The sequence below is a fragment of the Pseudopodoces humilis genome, chromosome 1, assembly GCF_049639895.1.
Source record: "Pseudopodoces humilis isolate 2021_Gansu_Grassland_sample_001 chromosome 1, ASM4963989v1, whole genome shotgun sequence".
NCBI classification, from domain to species: Eukaryota; Metazoa; Chordata; class Aves; order Passeriformes; family Paridae; genus Pseudopodoces; species Pseudopodoces humilis.
In genome coordinates, this window is record NC_142200.1 from 15692083 (window position 1) to 15716456 (window position 24374).

At 34.3% G+C, this 24374-nt stretch overlaps 1 protein-coding gene across 3 annotated transcripts in view; it reads left to right on the plus strand.

Moving 5' to 3' along the window:
* Positions 1-24374, plus strand: part of CSMD3 (CUB and Sushi multiple domains 3) — a 572913-nt gene that overhangs the window by 199242 nt on the left and 349297 nt on the right. For all 3 annotated transcript variants that reach the window (XM_005516952.3, XM_005516953.3, XM_088051522.1), the window contains exon 6: positions 11835-11947. In XM_005516952.3, the coding sequence (XP_005517009.1) occupies positions 11835-11947 (113 nt within the window). The remainder of the gene's footprint in view (positions 1-11834; positions 11948-24374) is intronic.

Consider the following 24374-nt stretch of genomic DNA (forward strand, 5'->3'; position numbering starts at 1 on the left):
ATTTCCTAGACTGGTAAGATATTTCTTTCTAAAACCACAGAATATTGGTAAATTTTAGAAACTTTGTTTATGTTCTCTAGCAAAGCTTTCATAAATATTAATCAATATATTAAGCAATTCCATTCATTTTATTCAAAATAAATACTATAATAAATATTTTGTGTTCCATGTAAAAGCTAACATTATTCAGCAGGTCTCGTTAATTTTGTGTGGCAGTGGGGGAGACAAAGATGTGAGGATTAAAAGCAAGTTATATTTGCTTGTAGGACAATGACAATATTATTTTCACTTTCTATGGAACAAACATTTATTTAAAACATTTTTTATGTCTCTTTCAGCTGTAAATTAAAAACTTTTGAATCCAAGGATTTTTTCAAGTAACACAGATTGATATAAAAAAATCAATTTGAAGTATTTCCAATTATCAATCACTTTTTGTTTTTTAATAATATTAATTACCCCAAATTAAAAAGTAGGTTATGGGATTTTATAGTATTGTGGAGAATCTTATACATTCTTCTTATTTCCTAATTGCTTATTATATCGTGTTTTTAGGTATTTATTGCTCTCAACAGCCCCTGTTAATGGAGAGTGTGATGTCTTTTTTTTGAAAAGTTAAATAACAAATGTTCATTTCAGATACATGGTGTCAAATCATGGAGAGATGAAAAAGCTGTGTCATGGTTTGTTCACTGGCTGATTTACTGGAAACAGCGGGTGGCTAGCAACCAGACCCATGCAGTACCCAATGTGTATTTTCATCTCTGAGAGCAGCATTTAGTTTTTGAAAAAAAGAATAAATTATATAAATTGTGATTTTACACACACCTGTGTCTTAAGAATTGACATAAATGATTTTTACACTTAATCTTGCTTATGCTTCAGCTTAAAAACCCAAAAATTCTTGGCCTCATTTTCCATAAGATTTGACACAAATATTGCTTTTTAAAATTCTTTATATAATATTTCTTTTTCTAAAATATATTAAGCACACTGAAAAACTATGTCCTTGTTTTTTTGTGGCTGTCTTAACATATGTAAACAATAATCAATAGCATACCAATACTAAAGTTTGGTGAATCCTTTTCAAAATGATGTCTTGTAAATCAGTAGGGTTTGGTCTGGACTTTATACACACATCATTTCATGTTTATCTACATGATTCAATTCAGTGTCATAGCAACCTAGGACTAGAATTGGAAGCAGTACAGCTGTAACAATAGGAATCCTTTCTCAGTGCAAATATTTGTGCTTCTGAGTGCATGAATATCTCTGAATGTTTTTCAGTTTGAAACACAGGAGTGTTTTAACTCTAGCAAGTTAGTTACGTGGCACAAAGGGGAAGGACTGCGGTGATCATTCATTCGGTATCTGATATCCACATTGTGTGCTCTCCAGTGGTTCAAACTGTAAAGCAGGTATGTGATGTCCAGAACTCAGATTTAATGAGGTGCTTGGTGCTGACTTGAATATCTCAGAGGTGTTGCTCAGAGGTGTTGCTCTTGTTTGTCTAGATATGCCAGTAATATACAGAATACATACAGAATAGAAGAGGTCCTTGGTTCTTAGTAAAGAACAGAAGAGAGAATTTTTAAGATTCAGTATGTGTTTCACAGATACAGGGTTTAGTGCCAGAAAGAACAAGTGGATAATCTAGTGCCCCCATCTGTAGAGGAGAGGCTTGTGCATTTCATTGGCTTTTCTGCGCTAATTTAAAAAAAAAAACAAAAAACAGTCTTCTCTTAAAAATCCTGAGTGATCAAAATGATTACGTTGATCATTTACTTCAGCTGCTGGTGTTTTCATGTCTTTGTCAGGTTAGAGAAAGAGGTCTTTAGTGTTTTTTACACTACTTTTCTGAGAACAGCTTGCCCCCCCCATTGTCTTCACAAAAGCTGCAGGGGAAACTTTTCCAACACCCAGGGCACCAGCTCTCTCTCCTTCTTCAGTGCCTTGGTGTCTGCAAAGCTGTTTTGCTCACATATTCTCACTCCTCTCTTCCAACAGCAGCTGTGCAGCAGTTTTTCCCTCTTACAAATATGTCATCCCAGAGGTGTTACCACTGTCACTGGTGAACACTTCTCACAGAAGCCACTCCTTCTACCAAAACCTTGCCACTCAAACCCAATAAAATCCTCCAAGTTTCACAGTTTGTAAAGAGCCTGCTTTGAAAAGATCCCAATGAGAACCACTTTAGATTACTAAATCTCACCTATTCATATAAATAGATCCTATGTTCTTAATGGTTCACTTTGGAGGTTTTTTTTTTATTACGAACCATCAAACTAGGAATTAGGGTCTAAAATCTTGTAAAGTGTAAAAGTAATTTCTCTCAAAATGAGGTGTTCTGCATGCATGCTAATGCTACTTGCCCAATCCCCTTCTCCCTTTTTAATTCTTATCTAATAGGGCTAAATGTGAGCTATCATGTCCCTGACTACTCAGATAATTTCAAAGCTTTAGTCCTTAGTTTTAAAAGCATTTTGTTGCTTATATGTCTTTGAAGTAAAAGTGATAGAGGTGTATGATATCCACATTTAATTTTATCACAACATCTTAAAAATTTTCCTTACAAAAAAAGTGAGAAACGTTTCCCTAAATACAGTCAGAGAACATTTGAATATGAATGTTACAAATACAATAAAGACAAGTATGCTCAAGTACACAGAATAACAGTAAATTAATAGTATTTTTTAAAGTACAGAAGTTGTCATAGAAAGCAGTTTTAATGATTTGACCAGTTTAATTGGGAGATTTGAAATCTATTTCTATCTAGGAGTAACAGGAGCAAGGCAGAGACAACTGAGATCCAAGGGAGACTCTACACTGGCCACATTTCCTGTTCACTCACCTGTGATATGCAGTTGTCCAGAGGCTGAACACTTAGAGTCAATTTACAGCCTCCAATGTGGTGAGTGATAAACTTGGTCCAGGATCCCTCCAGGAGCCCAGTCAAACAGAGATGATCAGGGACAGAACTGGAGCAATCTTAGGCTGAGCTGGAATGGGATTCCTGGGTCTAAGGCAGAAGTGTAACAGAATCCCCAGGCAGACCTAGTCAAGGTCAAGAGGGTGCCCTTACAGCCTAGGCAGTCTGATTTTTTCTTAGATTTTGTGGTGGAAAACAAAATATGTGTTGGAAATTTAAAAATTACTATTATTATTGTTACTATCATCATCACCACCATCATCATTATATAAAGAATGGTGCAGTTTCTTGGTATTTGTCAAACCACTTGAAATGAAAATTGTATAAAATTATTGAGTAATAAATTTCTTATCTTACAGATATATTGAAGAAGGGAGAAAAGTCACTACAGATAAATGTAATCAATTAAAAAATTTAAATGTCTAATGTGATAAATACAGTAGAATCAGAAAGAGACACAAAGTTGAATGTATAGAAGAAAGTTATTGCACAATATATAACTAGTGGATTAAAATATTGATCCACCTTCCATAGAAGGTGGTTGCTAAAGTGAATGGTTCTGTGAGTAATTTGCATGGATTCCTTGACTACAATTATATTTAAATTATGCAGTAAAATGAGCCTTTCCTGGCAGATTTCAGTATCTACCTTGATACATTTTCAAAGGGAAGGAACAGGAAGAAGTGAAGTCTCAGAAAGGATCACCTGTAGTTTGAATTGAAATGTTTAATGTTTATCCTCTTACTTTGTATTGATGAATTGTTCTTTAAAGGCATTTCAGGACTGTCTTATTATCACCCTTAAACGATGAAATAACATAACTGACTCAGACTTAAAATGACAGCATTTCAAATTTTAATTCTAATGTTAAGGAACAACTCTTTTAAGATATATTTGCATTTTGATGTAATATCTAAATATGAGCAACTAGAGTGGCAGATACTCAGGAAAACTCAGAGTCTAGAAGTACTTTTTCTTATAAGACCCATGGGGTTCTTAATTTTGCTGCAGAGTGGGAGTAATTTGACTTATATTTTAAACTTTATCACCATCCATAGCTGCATGCCGATTTCCCTTCATGCACTACAGAAAATACAATTAGTTTTTTACCAGTTTGAACACTGATACGTATATGAGGTTTTTATTTTAACTGCTTTAGTTACATGAAATACTAAGGATTATGGGAAGAGGTTAAATGGGAATTAGCTTCATGAATAGGTACTCTTTGCTTCCTATTTCTAGTGCCTCCAAGTTTCTTTAGTGTGCATCTGGCCATACTGATAGCAACTGATGTCAATTGCTATACAATTTTTGCCTTATTACTGGGAAGCAGCCACGGGCCTTGTACAGCCATGTATTGATCTGGCAGCTGGATTCTATTAGGGCTCTTCTGAAGTGTCTTGGCTTGAGCTGGTTTTATCTTTTCTTCGTCTACTGGTCAAATGACTATATGACTACCATGTATACCAAAGGTTTGACAACCCTAAGCAGTTGCTGTGCAACACATGTTGGGCCTCTGTGATAAATGGGTCTTGAGAAGGCTGGGAACCAATGAGAAAAAACAAAGATTCTGTTTAGGAAGCATCAGATAGCATCAGATAGAAGCAAGGATGACTCAAGACTGAGGAAGGAGAGTTGTATCATGATGATCTCAGGATACTGGTACAGAATCATAGAGTGGTAAAGTGCACAGCCTGCACCAGGTGGGCCTGTATCTTCTCAGTGGAGCATCCAGACCCGTCTGCCTCTGCTTTTTGTTGACTGCCCTGAGCTTGGTCTCACCAATGACACTAAGGAGCTGCTTGTGCAACTTGTCACAGCTTGTGTGGTAGAAAGACCTGTGTATTAGCCACCATGTGCAGCCCAGGTGAAGTTCATATGTATTTATATTATTTCTATAATATATATATATTTCTCAGGGATATTGAGCTGTAAGTGCAAGGTCACTTTGTATATAAGGTATTTGCATCACGTTTATGAAAAATGGCTCCTTCTAAGACCCTGACACCTATATGAAAATCAGCAGCTTATACTAGGCCTGCAGGCAATCAGGACACACAACTGTCCATCAGTGTTATTTGTTTATGTGACAAAGACAAGTTTATATGTATCATGAGCTAACAGTTGTGTGTTTAGAAAGCTTCTTTCCTAGTACTTTATTATTCTGTCAAGTCAAGAGATTAACTGGAAAACTTTGACATAGGAACATCTGTCTTTATAGGGTGCAATCAACTTCTGAATTTAAAAAGTATTTCTTAATCTTGGAACTTTTCAACATTTCATATCTACTGTGCTATAAACTTCCATTATCATCACTTGGACCTTTATTCAGTCCTTAATGATTATACATAGGCTTTTCGTGGAATTGCTTTACATTACAGCAACTCTACTCCAAAATTGAACTTTTTCCAGCATTGCAAAGGCAAGACAAAGCTTTCATGTATTTCAACACTGACGTTTTAAAACAAAGACCTTATTTTTGGTCTTTCAGACATCATAATGTACTCGACAAAAAGAGCCAAAGGGTGAATTATTTTTATCCATCTAGATGAATAACTCTAAAATTAATCAATAGATTATTAAAGTACTTTACAGAACAAGTTTTTTTTTCAAGGTTAAATAATGTAGAACTTTTCTTCCTCCTCTTCCAAAACACTCGCTTATTTAAGTTTGCATTTTTTTGTTTTATAAATCAGAAGCAGTTGTAATGAAGTTTCAACCTAAACCATTAGTTTGGTTCTAAATAGCTCATGACTCTGAATTTGAGGTGTGGTAATTTACTGTTCTAAAAATAAAAACCTGCTTTTTGGCATTCATTTGGCTACAGTTCTGAGATGTGGAAACAACAATTAATATCAAACTAGTGTCCTCACTCTCAGATACATAAAATGTTCAGTCCTTTTATAAATATTACAGGGACTGACCATAAGACTTAGATCTTTTACTAACTTTGTAACCACTTAAAACTTGGGTTATATCTTACCCTCAAAATTCTAGTAGAGTGTTAGATTTTAGACTCTCTTTTTTGGGGCATTTTTCCTTTACTTTTCTAATTAGTATTTACCATTGAGAAGGAGCTTGCTTTAGGAAGAGACTTTTTCTTCTTTCCTCTTAAAGACTGAATTCAGACTGTTTAATTTCTCATTGGAATGATGTATTCTGTCATTCCTTATGACTGGACATTGGACTATGGCAATGGAGAAGAAGATCTCAATCCTCTTCTTCTTTTGTTTTCTTTAATTATATGTTTGTTTTATTTCCAAGTTAATCTTTCTCTTCCTGTGTTATTTTTGTTTTCATCGCTCGAAGTCTCATCCTAGAAACTGCTTATTTTGATATTGTGTTTACCTTTCAAATTAGTTTCTTTTCTGAAGCCAGTCTATGTCATAATTCCTTAAAAATGCAGGGAATTAATGACTTGAATGTACTGACTGCACACACAAGAGCAGACACGATGCAACCCACCAGCAGTTTGAGTTTCACACATATAATTAAATGAAAAACTTAACTTACATTAAAGTTCTATAGCTTTTGTCACAGAGATGTCTAATTTAGTCTTTTTCTGAAATACAGATATACCAATATTATAAATGTTACTACTGCATAAATGTAAGCTACAATTAAAATTCTAGGAAAACCACACCTCTTAGAATACTTCCTTTATGTTGGAAATACTTCACAGAAGCAAAATTTACAGGCAATTATCCATTCTGTTGACCTTTGTTGTTATCCAGAGATAACTGAAAATACCTATTAGAATTTAATATTTATGTGATATCCCCAAAAAAATTTAAATCCTGAGTTATCAGTTTAGACAGCAGTAGATTTTATAGGAAACATAAGAAATTGATGGAGCTTTTTTTGCTTTTTGTCAAGATAGGTCAGAGCAGTGTCCTTGCTCTGAAATGATTTAACATAATTTGGATAGAACATTTCCAGGAAAAAAAAAAAGCCAGTAACCAAAGCTGTCATGCAACAGACACTCACATCTATAATGAATGCCATTAAGAGCCATTAAACTTATCAGTGAAATTGGAAACATAAAAAAATATTGATACACCTAGTCCTACAAAATACTTACTCTTTTAGTGCTTGTCCAAAGAATTAAGTTAGGTTAGTGTCTGAACTTGAATGTAAACATCATGCAACCTGAGTTGATGGAATAAGAAGGTTATGTTAACTTAATCATTAAATCCTTCAGGATCTTTCAAATCAAGTATTATATTAAATATTGAGTTGGCATCAGCTTTGCTTCTCTAGTGTGCAACTGGTTGTTTCTAAACACATCTGGATTTATTGAGATACCTGATTTTTAATCTTGTGTCCTTAAATCTGTGTTGTGGAGTGGATCCTCTGCAAAAGATGTTTATTATGAAGCTTGCAACATGAAGTATTGCTTTATGAGATCAAGGCAGTCATGAAGAACAAAGGAAAGGATCCCAGAAAGTTTTGCTAATGAGTATATGTTGTACACAAATACAGGAGACACAATAAGCTGTAAGTAAATGCTACTTCAGATTTATGTTTAGTAAAATTACTGCCTGTTTCTGTTTTAAGCATAATTTAACCGAACCAGATAGGTAATTGATCAGGTACTGTTCTATTGTGTATGTCTTTCCACTCAGGTGGCTACTCTTTTTTAGTGTATTGTGCTGTGTAAGTATTAAGGGCCAGTAGCACATATATGAACATGCATAGGCTTTGTCAAAATGGGTTATATTTTGCCCTTTTTTAATCAAAGATTTTTAACCATTAGTTTTATTTCAACATGCAAATAATACCAAAAAGAAATATTCAACACAGCTGCAATTTGCATCAAAACAAGCACTTAGGAATTTGTAGTGCATATATATGGGTAATGAGATCTATATATGCACTTAGTCATTATTAGATATAAGTCTTTGTTAGCCTAAGGCTTTGGTAGAATTAGAATGGGTTTCAGCACTGTTTATAAGTGTGGTATCATCCTCTTTTTTTTTTTTTTTTTTAATTAATTCCATTTCAGTGAATCTGGCATATGAGAAAATGTAGAAACTGTATGTTTAATTAAGAAGTTTGGGAAAACTTTGTTGCATGTTTTAAAAAAAGCAAAACATTTTTCTCTTTGGATTATGTTTGGATATTTTGAATGCCTAAATTAAAGCCTGCATTACATCATAATAATCAGTGTATTGACAATTGTGACAATCAGTGACAATATGTCTATAATCAGTATAGATTTAGATGACTTTTAGAAATTAAAGCTAGTCTGGTACATGAACAAGACAGGAGTTTGTCAAGTTTATAGCTATATGACGGTGTATATTTCAAATGTTAAAGTAAATGTATATTGTTCCTTTTCTGGAAGAAATAGAGGATGTGCACTATGTTATTAAAAAAAGAAAACACAGCAGCCCTGAATTCCACTTTGCAACATAAGATGGGAACTACATGTTAGAATTTTGAGGGCAAAATGGAAGCATGTTGTTGTAAAGAAGTGCAATAAGAATGAAATTTTGATTCTCAAAAATGTTAGTCCCTTATTTCTTCTGTAAACTGTGGTTTACACACAAGTGCATAGATGGGAACTTCACTGGCATATTTACATGCACAGTTAGATTTCTACTAATCCCTTGTTTAGCAACAGTGGTGCATTGTTTCAGTAAGCACTTATTTTTTCAAATACATTTTGCAGTAGATAACAGTCAATGCTGTTGACTACGCATAGTGGTAAGACTCTTTAAATCTCTGGTTCACATCCAAGATTCTTCATGAACATTTCCAAGAGTTTATGAAAGACAGCTGCAGAAGGGGAGCCTGCTCTCTGTTGACTGAAATTTACTATGCAGGATTCTGTGCAGCTTGAGAGGGAGCTACATCTTTTGAATTATAAAAGAACATGAGACAGCTGTGTTTCCTTTATGGAAGATATGGTGTTTTACTTTGAATTTTAGGAAAATATTGTAGATGATGCAGCATAACTATGCTTGGAATAGTAGCTGACTCAGAAGTAGGTTGAGCTGCCAATTATTGTAATGGTGAACAGCTTTATAATTTGCTGAGAAGATAAATTGACATGAGAAAAGGGACAGTTATATCAACAGAATAAATTTTGTCAGTTTGTAAATCTACTTTCTGGGAAGAATCCCATAGAAACCATGCACTGTAAAAATTGGATTGTAGGAACTGTGAATTTAATTAGAAGCTGACCTCTAATTAAATTCACAGTTCCTACAATCCATATGTCCATAGATGTAAGGATAGATGTAGTAATAAATACGTGATTTGATAGGTACACTAGTTATTCAGCTATTTTAGAAACAAAATTAGTCTTTTACTGTGAACATATCTAAATGTCTAGGATGATATTTTATGATACCTTGGACAGTAAACTTGCGATTTATTTTTCACATGGTTTTGTGATTATTGAAGAGAAACCCTCTTAAAGGCAGAATATATATAAATCAAAATACGTGTTAGGAAATGTGTTTTATGACCTTATTTCAATTGTTTAGTAAGACCTCTTTCAATAATAAGTTTATTCTAAAATTTGAAAGCAGTGAAAGGTTGTTGCCTCTATCTCCACATTGCCTAACAATTATTTAGAGAGTGAGAATTAAAATAAAAGAACTATTTCTTCCTGTATCATTAGGTGATATTATTATAGAGAGAAATAGCTGTACCAAAAAAATACCCTAACCTCTATCCGACAAAAAACAAGTCTCAAATTAAAATATACTTCTTACATCTGTAACAATTTGTAGCAACTAGAGCCACTTTATGTCTATTAGAAAATGTGTTTCATTCTAAAATTCACAATGAAAATGCAGAAATATTCAGTGTTTCTAAGGGAAAGGTATATGTTTCTCCCTCTTATATTTTATACATATTCTAGTTCTGTCTAGGAGTTCTGACTTTAATTGGTACAGAGCAATGTACATTCACCACATCCTCTTGCAATTTAATAGCACTATTTTTTTGTTTGTTTGGTTGAGTTTTTTGCTTAACTTCATCATCTGGATTTCTTGGATCTAGAATTTGAAGTCAATTTCATAAGCTTAAAAAACTTAGATTCTATGTGTCGTTCAACTGAAATGAATTGTGTGAGCTAATGTGTTTCCACAGTATAAAAACATTCTTTTGCAAGTGTGTGAAGGAGTTTTAATAGCCTGTGGTGTCAGTCAAGCCTTTTGTCATTTATATCAGTGCCTGAGGGAACAAGGGTGCTAGTGCAGTTTCAGAAATTTGGAAAGTTGTCTTAAACATGTTTTGTTTTGAGGTAGAGTGGGTGGGAAAAGATGAAAAGAGCACTACCTCTAAACTGTTATTATTTCAAAAGTCTTCCTCACAGAATAGTACCCCTACAAACCTATTAGTTATTTATTTAAGTAAGGTTTGGGGTTTTATTCCACTTTAAAAAATCCCTTCAGAATTAATTGATTAATTATGAATACAGTTTTTCTCAAATAGGAATCCTTGATGTCTGAACATAAAATGGCATACTTGTTGGCTGGTATTTTATTTTAACTACAGGAAGAGTTCTGTTTATAACTAAATTGAAGGGCATAGGTAAGTATGTTGACATTCTGAATATGTGACTGATCTGTCTGGTTTTGGTGAGAAATATATATTGAATTACTAGCTTGATGAAAGGATTTTCTATCTAAACTTTATTCACCTTCTTTATAACATGACATCTCATTTAAAAATTAAATAACAAAGGAAAAACCCCACAAAAACCCCCAAACACAAAAGAACTTAAATTCAGACTTTCCTAATGATCCAGTCAAGATGAAAGATTACTATAATTGGATCAATAGCGTTATGCTAAAAAACAAACAGAAAACCAAAACAGTAAAAAATCTTGGTAATTTTGTAAACTGGGTTTAATGGTTAATAGTTATTTTTTTTCATAGAAGCCCATACGGTGCTGTAGTTTGGGTTTGTGACTAAACAAGAGTTGATAGCACAACAATGTACTGGCTACTGCTGAGCCGTGCTTGTGCAGCATCAAGGCTTTCATTTCCCCCTCCTCTGTCCCCATACTTTGTAGACTAGGCACAGGCAGGATACTGGGAAGGGGAAAAAACCTAAACAACTGACCCAAATTGACCAAAAGGATATTTCATATCATATAACTTCATGGTCAGCAATAAAATATTAGAGGAGCTGCTAGTCATTGGAGAACATTTTGATTGATCTATTTGTAGAATATGGTGAATGATTGCTTTTGTATCATGTCTTTTTTTTCTCAATTTTTATTAAACTGTCTTTTGAAGAGTCTTTCTTGCTTTTTCTCTACCTGTTTTCTCCCCTTACTGTTCTTTGGGGCAGGGAAGCCAGGGAGTGGGCAGCCGTGTGATGCTTGAATGCTGGGTGGGGTAAATCCACTAGATTTCCCTACTCTTCTTATATATCTAATAACTAATTTTCAAATTTACTCAAGTGATGGGATATTTCTTTTTTTTATATACCCTGAATATAGACAGTTACTTACTCTTGAAAAGTAGATGTCTGATTTATGATTTTACATAGTGGTTTGCATAACCTAAGCTCTTTTCTTCCATATCTTGAATGTGTAAGTCACAAGGTGCAAAACTTTCCCTGCTGTCCAGAGCAATGTTCTGTCTAGCCCATTATCTGATCTGTGTAGACACAAATTCTTTCTAGCCTGTGTACTTCCATCTTTGCAGTACCATGATGGACCAATAGCATGGTTGTGTAGTTTCTGGCTTAGCACTGATTTGTATCCCATCACTTGTACATAGTGTACAATTTTGTCTGTTCATGCTTGTTAAAATGCTACTAAGCAATAAATAAAATGTCCCACAGAGGGCATGTCAGTGAATGTTAGTTTGAATATAAAAGTTTTCCTGATAATACTAAAATATTTTATTAATATTTTTATTTATTTTTTTAAATTCAGGCTCTCTGGAATGAATATACCTCCTCCAGTTATAAGCAACAAAAACTGGCTCAGACTACATTTTGTAACAGACAGCAATCACCGATACCGTGGATTTAGTGCCCACTACCAAGGTACATTTAAAGAAATAAATTTTAATTGTGGCTGTATTTGTTAGTAAAAAGTAGTGCCTGAAGTTATAGCAAATGGGAAGTGCCACTTAAAAAAAAAAACAACTCTCATAAAAGTATAGTTTGTTTTTCAACCTGCTATATCAAATTACAACCACTTAGAATATGGGCAATATGTATCTAAATTCATTTACAAAAAAAATGACAGGAGATACCTGCTTTACTTTAATCTATGCAAGTACTTAGCTTTTAACATGGTCCTAATATTCTGAAAAATACTGTGGAACAGTAAGAGAGAGAACGTCTTTATCATTAAATTATGGGAATGATGTATAAATCATATTTGTAAAGCAGTGAGTAAGTTTCTGTTTACTAAAGTAGCATTCAATCACTATTACTTTTTATTGTGTTTTGGAATGCTTTGCATTATTAAAGGTTTAATTAACCAGAAAGATTCTTACCCACTGTTTTTATGAGCAAGCATTTACTTTGAGTAAGAGTGAAAGCATCTGAAGGATAATTTTTGGAATGTCACTGATTGAAACAAGGTCATTCTAATGATGACATGCTAATGAAAATTAAATGTCAGTAGTATATGGTAATACTGTAAATAATATTTTTCAATATCCACATTGTATCAATGGATCTTCAGGGAACAGTAACCACTTTTTGGGTTTTTGTGCTTTTTCCATTTATCTGATGAAAAAATGAATCATGGCATTTCTATCAAGATCTAGTTCAGGAATATCTTTTACATTTTCTTATAGAAAATGTAGCATAGGAAGAGATTAGTGACAAAGTTTTGCAGAATCTGATAAAATTAGACAAGCAACACAAAAATTTCAATTAACAAAAGCCTATGGCTAATGTTTCTAATTTGATCTTTGATAACAGCAAATTTTACAACTCAGTGTGATTGCCTCAGATAGCATATCTATACAAGAATAGAAAAAAAATGATTACTATTTTCAGCAGGTATTGTATACCTTTATTTGGACTTCCTGAGTTCATAGATGCTCTGGAATGTGTATTCTGTATGAATTTATATGAAGGAACCTTTCTTAATGTAGTTTCAAGGCTGCTATACTGGTTTATGAAAAACACTGACTCAATTTTTGCATGATATCTTTCAGACCACATGTGATAAACCACATTCTTTAATAAGAATTTGCTAGCTTATGGGACTGTAAAAAGATAGAAAGTAGGAATTCTCTCTAATAAATCTACCCCACAACTGAGAAACTATGTGGTAACTATTTTGGTGGTTTAAGTGAAGTGTTTTGTATTGTTGCACTGTTTCTTTTGAACTAGTGAGAAAAGAACAAACTGTGTCTTATGGTAAAAATACATGCATTCCTGCCAAAAATGTGAGGTAATAGCTAATGAAAGAGAACAGGCTTATGTTTACTCTTAAAAATATGTTTTATCCAAGACCCATAAAACGTCTGAGTTGGTAGGTGTGGGAGATTTAAATATGCTCTGTGTCTTTTATTTCTCCTTATTGCCTAAGAATGTAGTGATTAAATAATGGTGTTTTTACTATTTTGGTTTGATTATTTAGTTTTAAAGGTGTATTGCTGAATGTATGTTAAAGTGGACTAACTATTAAGTGGTCAAATGCTGCAGCAGCCCACAATACTTAAAATGAAGAAAATATCTTTTGCAACTCTAAAATAAATGTAGGTGGTAAAAAAATTCAGCACATAAAGGAATTAAATCTGCATACTCAAGCCTACATGATCATTAAAAAAAAACCTTGTTAGTAGAAAATAGAAAAACAGATGGTAAGATAATAGGGGATGTGTCATTTCTGGTAGGTTAATGGTAGACTAAAGGAGAGAGTGTGAGGAAATTAAATAAATATCATAGAATTGTAGAATGGTTTAGGTTGGAAGGGACCTTAAAGATCATCTAGCTCCAACCCCTGTGCCATGAGCAGGGAAACTTCCACTAGACCAGATTGCTCGAACTCTGCCATGAACACTTCTAGGGATGGGATATATTACAAAACCTTCCTATATTTAGAAAATAAACATTAAATGTATAGCACAAATATTTCAGTTTTTGAGAACTGTAAGCTTAAATTTTTCAATTAGTGATAACTTTAAGCCTTTCTTAATGACAATTTTCAAATTTTAATATAATTTATTTTTTGACATGGATTTTCTGAAAACCAGATAACTAATAAATTTTTTTAAATGTTTTGCAAAAAGCCATATAGTACAAGTGCTTGTTTTTATTTTCAAGAGTTTATTATTTCTGCATTACTTTTGAGAGGGAATCTGTTAATTCTTTCAATAGCTTGTTTTATCAGAGTGCTACACAGTAGTAACTGTTTTAAAACCTCCGTCCTTCCCCTGCTTAATTGATATAGATTGACTGTAATGTCTTTCTGAATTTCCTTCCTGAAACATATTTGCTACATAGTACCACTATAACCATAATTGTTAATTTCTTAGTACTTCTAATTTTCTTTAGCCTATTGTTACATATTTTTAAGGACCTGGACTTCAAATTCTGAACTTCAGAACACTGCATAATTTTAGTCTGTCACTGCGTGGCACTGCAGTACCCTTTTCAGCTAATCACTCCCTTGGTTTACTGATTTTGTTTGCACTTAGTGCACATTTTGTCAGTGTATTTGGGTCATGGTTTAACCCTAAGTGGCAATGAAGCCCTCTCACCACCACTCACTCACTCCATCCTCAGAGTACAAGAGGGCAGAAAATAGGAAGAACAAGAGTGAAAAGTTTCATGGTTGAAATGAAGATGTGGAAAATCACTCCTCAACTACTGTCCTGGAGAAAATGGCCTTATTATAAAACCTTTAATGACTGTCTTGGGTGTTTGAAAACAAAGACAAATAGTAAAGAAATTATGAAAAACACCCTTATTCACCTCTTCTGAAAGCTTAACTTCATTCCAAAACTTTCCCCTTCCTCTATTCCGCCATGGATTGCTCTTCCTCTCTTTGGTGAAGTGATAGCCAGTGCAGGAGGTTCAGGTCAAAGTGTAGGAGTTAATTTCTGCTCTTCCTCATTTCTCACTTCTGCCATTTCTTCCCTGTCATTTATTTCCTCTGCCTTGATGTGCACTGACCATGGGCCATTGTCTCTTAATCCAAAAATTTTTCTGAACCTGCTCCTGTGTGGGTTACCCATGGACAGCAATTCCTTTGGCAGTATTACTAGCTCCGGAATGGAGCAAGTGTGCTCTGACCTTGTTCCTTCCCTTCAGTGTTTATTGCCTTATCTTAAATACAACTACATAGAGGTGTCACAAATTCTACTGATGCGTACTACTCAGTTGTGTTCTGTGGTGGGGCCATTTTGGAGCCAGATGTGGACAGTTGTGACCAGCATGGGACAGCTCAGTGTCTGCTGAAGGGAGAGTTGATATATTCAGCCCTATACCCCTCTGCTACCAAATCCCTGACAGTCTTATTCCCTTTTGTTCTCTTAAGTTTAAGAAAATTGTGTTTTAAGATTCTTTTTCATAAGGCAGCCTCACATGGCTGAGCTGCAGTGTAATGCCTAAAGCAATTGTAGTCTAGACATTTGAAAAGAAGACTAAATTTGATGCAATGCAAAGTCAAAATATAGTTGCCTATGGAAAAAAAACAAACCACAGCAACAAAAAAATAGAAAACCTAGAGTATTACATAATTTTTTATAAACACACTTTTAATGTAATTAAACAATTTTTTCTAATTTTCTGTCTTAGTTTAAGACCTTGAAAATAGGCATGGGCCTTTAAGGCCTCTAAAGTTTTTTTAAATTGACTTATACAGAAAAAATGAAATCTGATGAGATACATGAAACTGTGGGAAGCTCTCAGCTTCATTGAAGTACACAGTGATGTGAGTTATGTGTATTACTTTCTTTTAATAGGCAATTTTATTCATGAAAGGTATTAATTTATACAACATTTAAAAGACATAGGTAAACAATATCCAATGTGATTAGAAGAGAAATTTCAGTAAGAAATTTCACTTAGAGAAGAATGAAAATGTTTCCCTACCTAGGTTTTTGTGTCGTAATCCACTTATTCTTGCTTGTCTGGTCATCTGTGTTTCGGCACTTCTTTCTATTCAATGAGCGTTCCTTGCTTTGATGCTTTCTCTTCTTATTGCTTTGTTAAAACTCCCTTTGAGTCAGAAACTGTTGGCTGAAGTAGAACAAAAGCTCCTTTGGATCTTCTTGAAGCAGCTGCTTCACTGTTTCTTGGCACCAGTAATCCTCTTCTGCTGTTTCTAATATTAGTTGTGCTTCTTTACTCCTTCTATTTGCAGTTCCTTTTTGGTTGCTGCTTTCTTTTGGTTACTTTTTGCACTCCATCATTTATTTACGAATCCATAATATTATCTAAGTGGACAGAAGCAATTAAGTCAGCTTCACAGAGTCTGGTCTTACTGATTGGCATACACGAACTTCAATCGTCTTTATATCAAAGTGTACCCAGATTCAGGTAAGGCTTTAAAACAAAACAAAACAAAAAATCTTCATTTTTTGATAGTTAGACATTACTTTAAGCATCTGTAAGATTTGCTATCTTTTTAGATCCAGCATTCTTTTTCTCCCACTCCCTACCTTTGCCGTTAAAGCTCTTAAAGGTTTCAACAGTAACCCTAAAACTGCTAATGATTTAACTTGTGAAATCCATTTCTTAACTGCTTTTGTTTCCCCCCCTTGTTTGTTTACCTGTGTTTAAGCCATGTGTAAACTCATGCTTCCACTTTGAGCAAAACAGTATCAAATATGTAATTTGAGTGCACAAACACATTTGCCATACATTAAAAATCTTTTATAGGAAAATGCAAATGAAGCTATGAAACAAATCCATGAGCATTTCAGAATAGAATAAAATTTAGTTGTCCTGCTCATATTTAAAAGCATGCAAATGGTTACTTTCCTTCATACTTGACAGCCAACTATGTAGACCTGAGCTTGGATAAATGCGAGCACCTTGTAGTAGGATCAAATATGAAGAAGATGATGTTGAAAAATTTCTTCTTGCTCTGCTTGATTTTCTATTGTTATTTCTATTATTATGTTTCTTTTTCTTTCTGTGAATAGAAATGTATCTTCACTCATAAATTATTTATGGAGTTAGCTTTTCTTAATTTTTTTTCTTGTTTTTTTTTTCCGAAAGAATGTAAAGCAATTGCCAGCCAGGTAAAGAACAGTAGTACTAAGCTGCCTTACAACATCATGGCTAGAGTAAAACTATCTTTATCACTTTTTTCACAATATTAGGCTATTTAATCAGGTTTTGTCATTCATTTCTTATCTCAAAAGCTATCACAACAAACAGAACAATGTACTACTCCTGAAAAGAGCAGCTCTAACAAAGACATAGGATTTTTGTTTAGACACCTATAGGTATCTGCAAACCCATTAAAGCTGCAGAGCTCTGAAGCGCTGTACCTGTATATATGTGCACTGATGCACATATATACATCACTGATGTATATATGATGTATATACTGATGCATCACTGAAATCACCCAAAGTACCCAATGTATTTCTGTGGTAGTGGCAGAAGTGCAAAAATTCTTTGGGCAGACAAACCAAGGTTTGTTAGACATACCAAGACTTATGTTAGTAAGTTACAAAATTTCTCAAATTCAGATTATGTATGGGTAACTGAGCCTTCCCCGTTCCTTGCTAATCTTGCCAGTGTGGGTTGCAGAGTGATTCAGCTGACCACATGGTAGATATTGGGTAGAGGTGTTCCAGTGTAGAAGAGACATTCGCAATGTGCTGGCAAGTTAGAACTTACTGGAGATCACATGGTGTGTTTAGCATGTCAGACACCCAAACACTAAGCAGATGTTTGCTCCCAGCGAGACAGTGGAGAGAGTTGGAAAAAATGTAAAATCCATGGACTGAGATAAAGCCAATTTAACAAGACAGAAAAGGATGGGAAAGTAGTAATAATGACAGAAGAATATACAAAACTAGTGATGCAGAAAGCAACTCACTACCTGCCAGCCAATTTCCTTCCAGTCCTGAGTGGTTGCCACCTCCCAGACAAGTTGCCTCATCCCCTGTTCAGCATGATGTCATATGATATGGAAAATTCGTTTGGCTAGTTGGGGTCACAGCTGTGTTCCTTTTCAGCTTCTTGTGCACCCTCAGCCTCCTTGCTGGCAGAGCAGCATGAAAAGCTGAAAAGTCCTTGACTCATGGTGAGCACTGCTCAGCAAGACCTAAAACATCAGAGTGCTATTCTCATCCTAAATCCAAAACATGGCACTATAACAGCAAGTAGGAAGAACATGCATTCTATCCTAGCAAGAACCAGGACACCATGCCATTCTGGCATAGAAACTGGAAAGATGGGAAAGAAGAAGCAGCATATGGGCACCTGTTACATGCTGTGTTACATACATATGTGTACTTTAACTAAAACACTGCATTCCACTGACTACAATGACTAGACTTGCATTTATTCTACTAGTTTGCATGCCTAGTGAAACTACAGACACCCCGATGTAGGTTTTTAGTCTCAGTTTGCATTTACTAGTCACTTACTGAAAAGTATTTTTTAATACCAGAACATTCAAGGAGTTAAGATTCCCTAGGAGAAAGGAATGCACAGCATCACTTCAGTTGTATTTGTAGAAGTCTGCTACTTTGTCAAGGGCTGTATCCTGTGTGTAGGCCAGTGCAAATAAGTTGCTGCTTTCACTGATAATATATTTGACAGATGACAGATTTATTTTTTTTTTAAGGCAGATACTTAGTTATCAGAATTGTGAATCTGTGACTTTTAAGACCTTGAACTTCTTTTGTCAAAACAGCACAGATGGCTACCTGATTTTGCAATGGGTGGAGGAGAAAGGAATCCTCTCTTCATAGACTGAAATTACCAGAGATTCTCAGAAGAATTTTTATTTTTCTTTTTTTACCTCCAGGCATAGGAAGAGCTTAAATTGCATACATCATCATATAAGTAAATGTTTTTAGTGGATTTTCATACTCCTGGGTCTTTCAGCTCTACTTAATCTCATACTGAGATATATCTTCTAAACAGATTATTTTTCACCTTTGCACCCTTGAAATGTCTTTTATTCACAATTATACACCCACACAATTACAGCACAGAGAATGACATTGATTTTGTTGTGGTCAAGTTGTAGAGGAGAAAAAATGTATTTTGTTGACCTCCTCCAAATTTAAAGAATTAACTTTTAGAATTGCCCAAATGATAGGTTTTAATACCACCATTATTAGTTAATGGCAGTTAGTTCGGATACTGTGTATGGACCCAAAGAGATCTAATTTAAATTCTTTTTTTTTTTTTTTTTTTTTTTTACTTCAAGTGAGATCATATTTCATTTTAAAAAGTCAATAGAACTAATGTTAAATATTAAGACACAGTAGTCTGTGCTAATGTTTAATTTGATAGATTGTAACTTACTTCTGGAGCAAGCATTAAATGATGCAGTAAAGATTGTCCTTTCCATTTTTAATGATTTATTTGATGCATCTTCTTAATTTCATATTTACCATAAAGAAAAACATCTGACATTTTCTGTTTCATTTATTATTTTACATATTCCTCTTTATTGTTTAAAAAAGAGTAAATTATAATACTTTACGTACTGCTGATGGTTAGTAATTCCAAATACTCTGCAAAAGACAAGAAAAAAATACTCAATTACTCTTTATTTCAATTTAGGTAGTGCTTAGAAAGCATTTTCCTTACTTAGGTCACTTTGGTTGAAAGGTCAGGAATTTATAAATTGAAATACAAGATTTCAAACAAATAGAAAAAGCTAGGAAAATGTTATATTGAAACTATAAAATCCATAGGTAATATGAGGAATCCTGGTTTCTGGAAGAGAAAAAGAGAAAAGAATTATTTAAAACACAGTGTGGTTTTAGTGATCATATATATACATATATATATGCACATATATACACATATATATGTATATATGTATATGTATATAAACATACATATATACACACATATATATGTATATATATGTGAATATATGAAAAATATTTAAAATATATAAAAATGTATATAATATTTATATTTATATTTAACCTATATTAATGCATATATCTGTATATATTATGCCTATATATATACACACACACACACGTATATATATATATATATATATATGTATACACACATATATATATATAATATATCCATTAAAATATTTCATCTAAGGAAATCCACTAAAGGAAAATTAACTAGGAAAATAAATTTTCTGTGGCATTTGAAAACTTTTATTAATAGTACATAAACTCTAGAGTGTAATAGGACCTTGATTAAAAAACCCATTAATATATTAACCTATACATCTGTATGCTTCATAGCCACTGAACAGTATAATATATTGTGCTGACGGTTTGTTCATGTTAGGATATTAAAACAACTGAAAGAAAAACCTGGAATAAAACACTTGTTTACATTCAGAATATTTAGTGTTGAAATTAAATGTTGGAACATTCTGTTTCCTGTTGGAAAATTCTTGACATGCAAATGTTCTCATAATATGCTTGGGCTTTTTTATTAAATTATTTATATTTTAAGCTATGAAAATTCTTTATCATTAACAATTATTAATAATTGAATGCAATAAGCCATTCAAGTTAGTTTATTAATAGTTTTGACCATTATAAATTTTACTGTACATTAAAGAAAACAAAACTGATACAGTCTAACTTCAGAAAGTAGATTTTTAATGCTAAAATTAATAATGTCACTGACATCAGATGCATTGGATTTGCTGCTGCTGGAAGATTTACACTTATTTCCTTGTCTTCCTCTTCCCTCACTCACCATTTTCAACATATTTTTTTTGTTACAGGAGGTAATTTTAAAATTTGGAGGGGTGATTTTCTGTCATTAGGGGACACACACACAAAGAAAGAAATAATTTTAATAAGAAGACAACAGGCAGATGAAGAGAACTAGATAATGAAGTAAATGAATATGGGTTTTTTGTGTACCATCACACTGAAATTTCCTATGTACTCTCCAATTAAATGACATAAATTATTATGCAGAAATATCTTTTCTTTGTGTCTCTTCTCCTTAGCTCAAACTGGGTATTTTCTGTTATTTAGTTACTGAGAGCACTTACATTTGTGAGAGAAAGCATATCCTCATGTTCTTGTGGTTATAAAGGTGTAGTTATGTAGGTTTAATTGTAATTTTAAAGTAATGAACTGGCTAGGTTTATGTTGAGGCACAAAATAGGTGAAATATAGGTGTTGTGTTCTTGAAATGTTTCTCCCTGGTCTATTATTTGTAAAATCTAATCACACCATGATGAAGACTGAATAATATGCTGGATAACCGCCTGCCTAAAGATAGGAAAGTTATTATTTTTCCAATAGAAAAAGTAAAACCAAAATTCTGCTTTGGAATATGAATATGGAAGTGACCCGTGCAAGATATTATGCCAGAAATTATTTCATAGTGTTAAATAAGATGCTACAATTTTTACTCCTTCCCAGTACAGATAAGGTTGAGGGCATTTCGTATTACTCTTCAGAATTAAGTCTAAGATTATTTAATTTGAGAAGTAAAAGTACCTTTTGCAACCTATCCCTCAGTAAATAGGGAGTCAAATCTATTTAATGAGAAGTTAATCTTTTAATGAGTGCTATTTCATGTAAGAAATGAAATTTTCTGAACTACCTTTTAAATTCCCAGTTACACTTTCTCCACTTTAGTTCCAGTCAATGGATCTCTTTGTACTTTAAAATATTGGCTCCTTTATTTGTGTACTGTATCAGTAGCAGTCTGAGAAATCTGAAAGAATTAAATATTTTTTCCCCATTCCTAAGCACCAATACATCTCTGTTAAACATGTTGTTTTCACTTAAATGCAGCTGAGGCAATAAACCTTGCATACTAGTGAATATTATTCTATGGAGTTTGTTAATGTGAAAAATCACTAACTAGTACCAAAGAGATTCTCAGTTATATAATTTCTTAGATTTTCATTATGTGAAATTTCAGTTACATTCACATTTAAAAGAAAATAGTAAAAGTCCCCTGAGAACCATAGTGGTCAAACCTTCTAAGTCTGTCTGAAAAATGTCAGAACAAACATAGAATAACAATGTGAATATTAAAGTATTTTTAGCATTGATATTTGTTGTACTGTGTGTTTCTTTCTAATGTACTTACTTATTTGCTTTGTTTTTTAGATGCCAAAATGTGTATTATTTTTGGTCTGGATCCTGGATCAATATGAACATTGTTAATACCTTTTCAGAAAATGAAATTTTATGAATATGTAGTAGAAAGAGAGACAAGTGGTTAGAGTGGAGAGTGAGGGATTTTGAAAGATTAAGGTGACAAGATGGGTAGAAATAAGGAGATTGAACGTGAAGAGATACTGTTGAATAATTATGACTTGTATGATACATACCTTGGTTGGAATCTAGACTGTGCTAGTTGGATCGAATAGTCAGGCAGGACAAATCTGTTTTCCAGGATGAACAGGCTGAGTTCAATAGGAGAGGTGCTCCATTTATCTAATCATCTTAATGGCCCTTCTCTGGACCTTCTGTAACAGGTCTATGCTCTTCCTCTACTGAGGTCCCCAGATCTGGAGGCAGCATTCTAGATGGTATCTCACAAGGGTCGAGTAGAGAGGCAAAATCACTTTCCTAGCCCTGATGCCCACACTGCTTTTGATGCAGCCCTGGATACATGATTGGCCTTCAGGGCTGCAAACTGCACATTGCTGGGTCATGTCCAGCCCCTCATCCACCAGCACCCCCAGGTCCTTGTCAGTGCTGCTCTAAATCCATTCATCTTCCAGGCTGTATTGGTCCCAGCGGTTGCCCTGAGCCAGGTACAGCACCTTGACCTTGGCCTTGTGAAATGTAATGAGGTTCTCATAGCCCATTTCTCAGGCTTGTCCAGGTCTCTGTGAATGGCATCCCATCCCTATGACATGTCAACCACAGCACTTGGCTTCTAGTAATCTTCAAACTGGCTGAGGGTGCACTCAATGCTTCAGTTTATATCATTGATGATGATGCTAAATAATACTGATCCCAATATGGAACCCAAGGGAAACCACTTTTCCATCATGTCTGTCAGAACACTAAACTGTGCAGAACATTACTCTCTGGACACAACTCCAAGCAATTTGTCATCCATTGAACAGTTCACCCACACAATCTATTTCTCTTCACTTTAGACAGAAGGACATTGTGAGGGACCATGCCCAAGGCTTTGCAGAAGTCCAGATAGATGTCATATATGGCCCTTTGTTGATTGATGTAATTGGTCCATCCTAGAAGGCCACTTGGTTGATTAGAGAGGACTTGCCCTTGGTGAAGCAAGTGCACTACTGTTATCAATCACCTCTCTGTCCTCCATGTGCCTTAGCACAGCTTTTAGGAGGATTCTGTTCCATGGTTTTCCTGGGCACAGAGGTGATGCTGACAAGTTGGTCATCCCCAGGATCCTCCTTTCTATGCTCTTTAAACATAGGGAAAATATTTCCTCTCTTCCAGTCATCTGGGATTTTGCCTGGCTGCCATGACTTTTCAAGTATCATGGACAGTGGCTTGACAACTATATCAGCAAATTCCCTCAGGATTCTAGGGCGCAGCTCATCAGGTCCCATAGACTTATGTATGTTCAGGTGGTCATGAACCTGAATTTCTCTTACAGTGTAAATGACTTTGGTCTTCCAGACCCTGTCTTGAAGCCCATCTGCTCGAGAAGTGAGGGAAGAGGATTTGCCAGTGAAGTTTGGAAATAAAATTATTAGATACGTTGATCATTACTGTTGACAGTAATATCAGCAAGCTCTTATGCTCTAATTTAGTCAGTATTCTAAGAGTGTTCCATAGTCCTTAGGTCCTTAGGTACTAAGTACTTAGGTACTTAGAATGCCTTAAAAAGCACACCTTAGTGCTTTTTAACTTAAATACTAGAGAAAGAGTAAAGGACAGAACAGAAAACTTGCTGCTGTATAAATCAACCTTCACCTTGACTCGTGTTGCTCTGGCCTCTCTGCATTTCCGAAGAATATAGCAAAGTTGAAGAAAGTTCAGAGTAAGCAAAGATAACAAACATATGAGTAAGTTTCTGATTGAAAAGTGATTCATCTATGTAGGACCCTGAAACTTGGAAAATTAATATATCTCTGGGAGGACGGGAGATACGCAAACCATAAAATGATGAATCACAGGGATATCAAAAATATTTATTAGGTCTCTTTTGGATGTCAGAATTGAGGCACATGCTTCATAGTGACTTACACAAAATTGCCAGAAAGTTACCAGTGGAATAGGGCACCAGGTCTTTTGAGCCCTGATCCAGGGCAGCTGGAAGCTGGTAACACTTAGCATTTCATTTTTCACAAAGCTGGCAGAATTGCTTAGACAGTGCTGGTTTAATTCATAGTACTGCCTTAGTACACTATGGT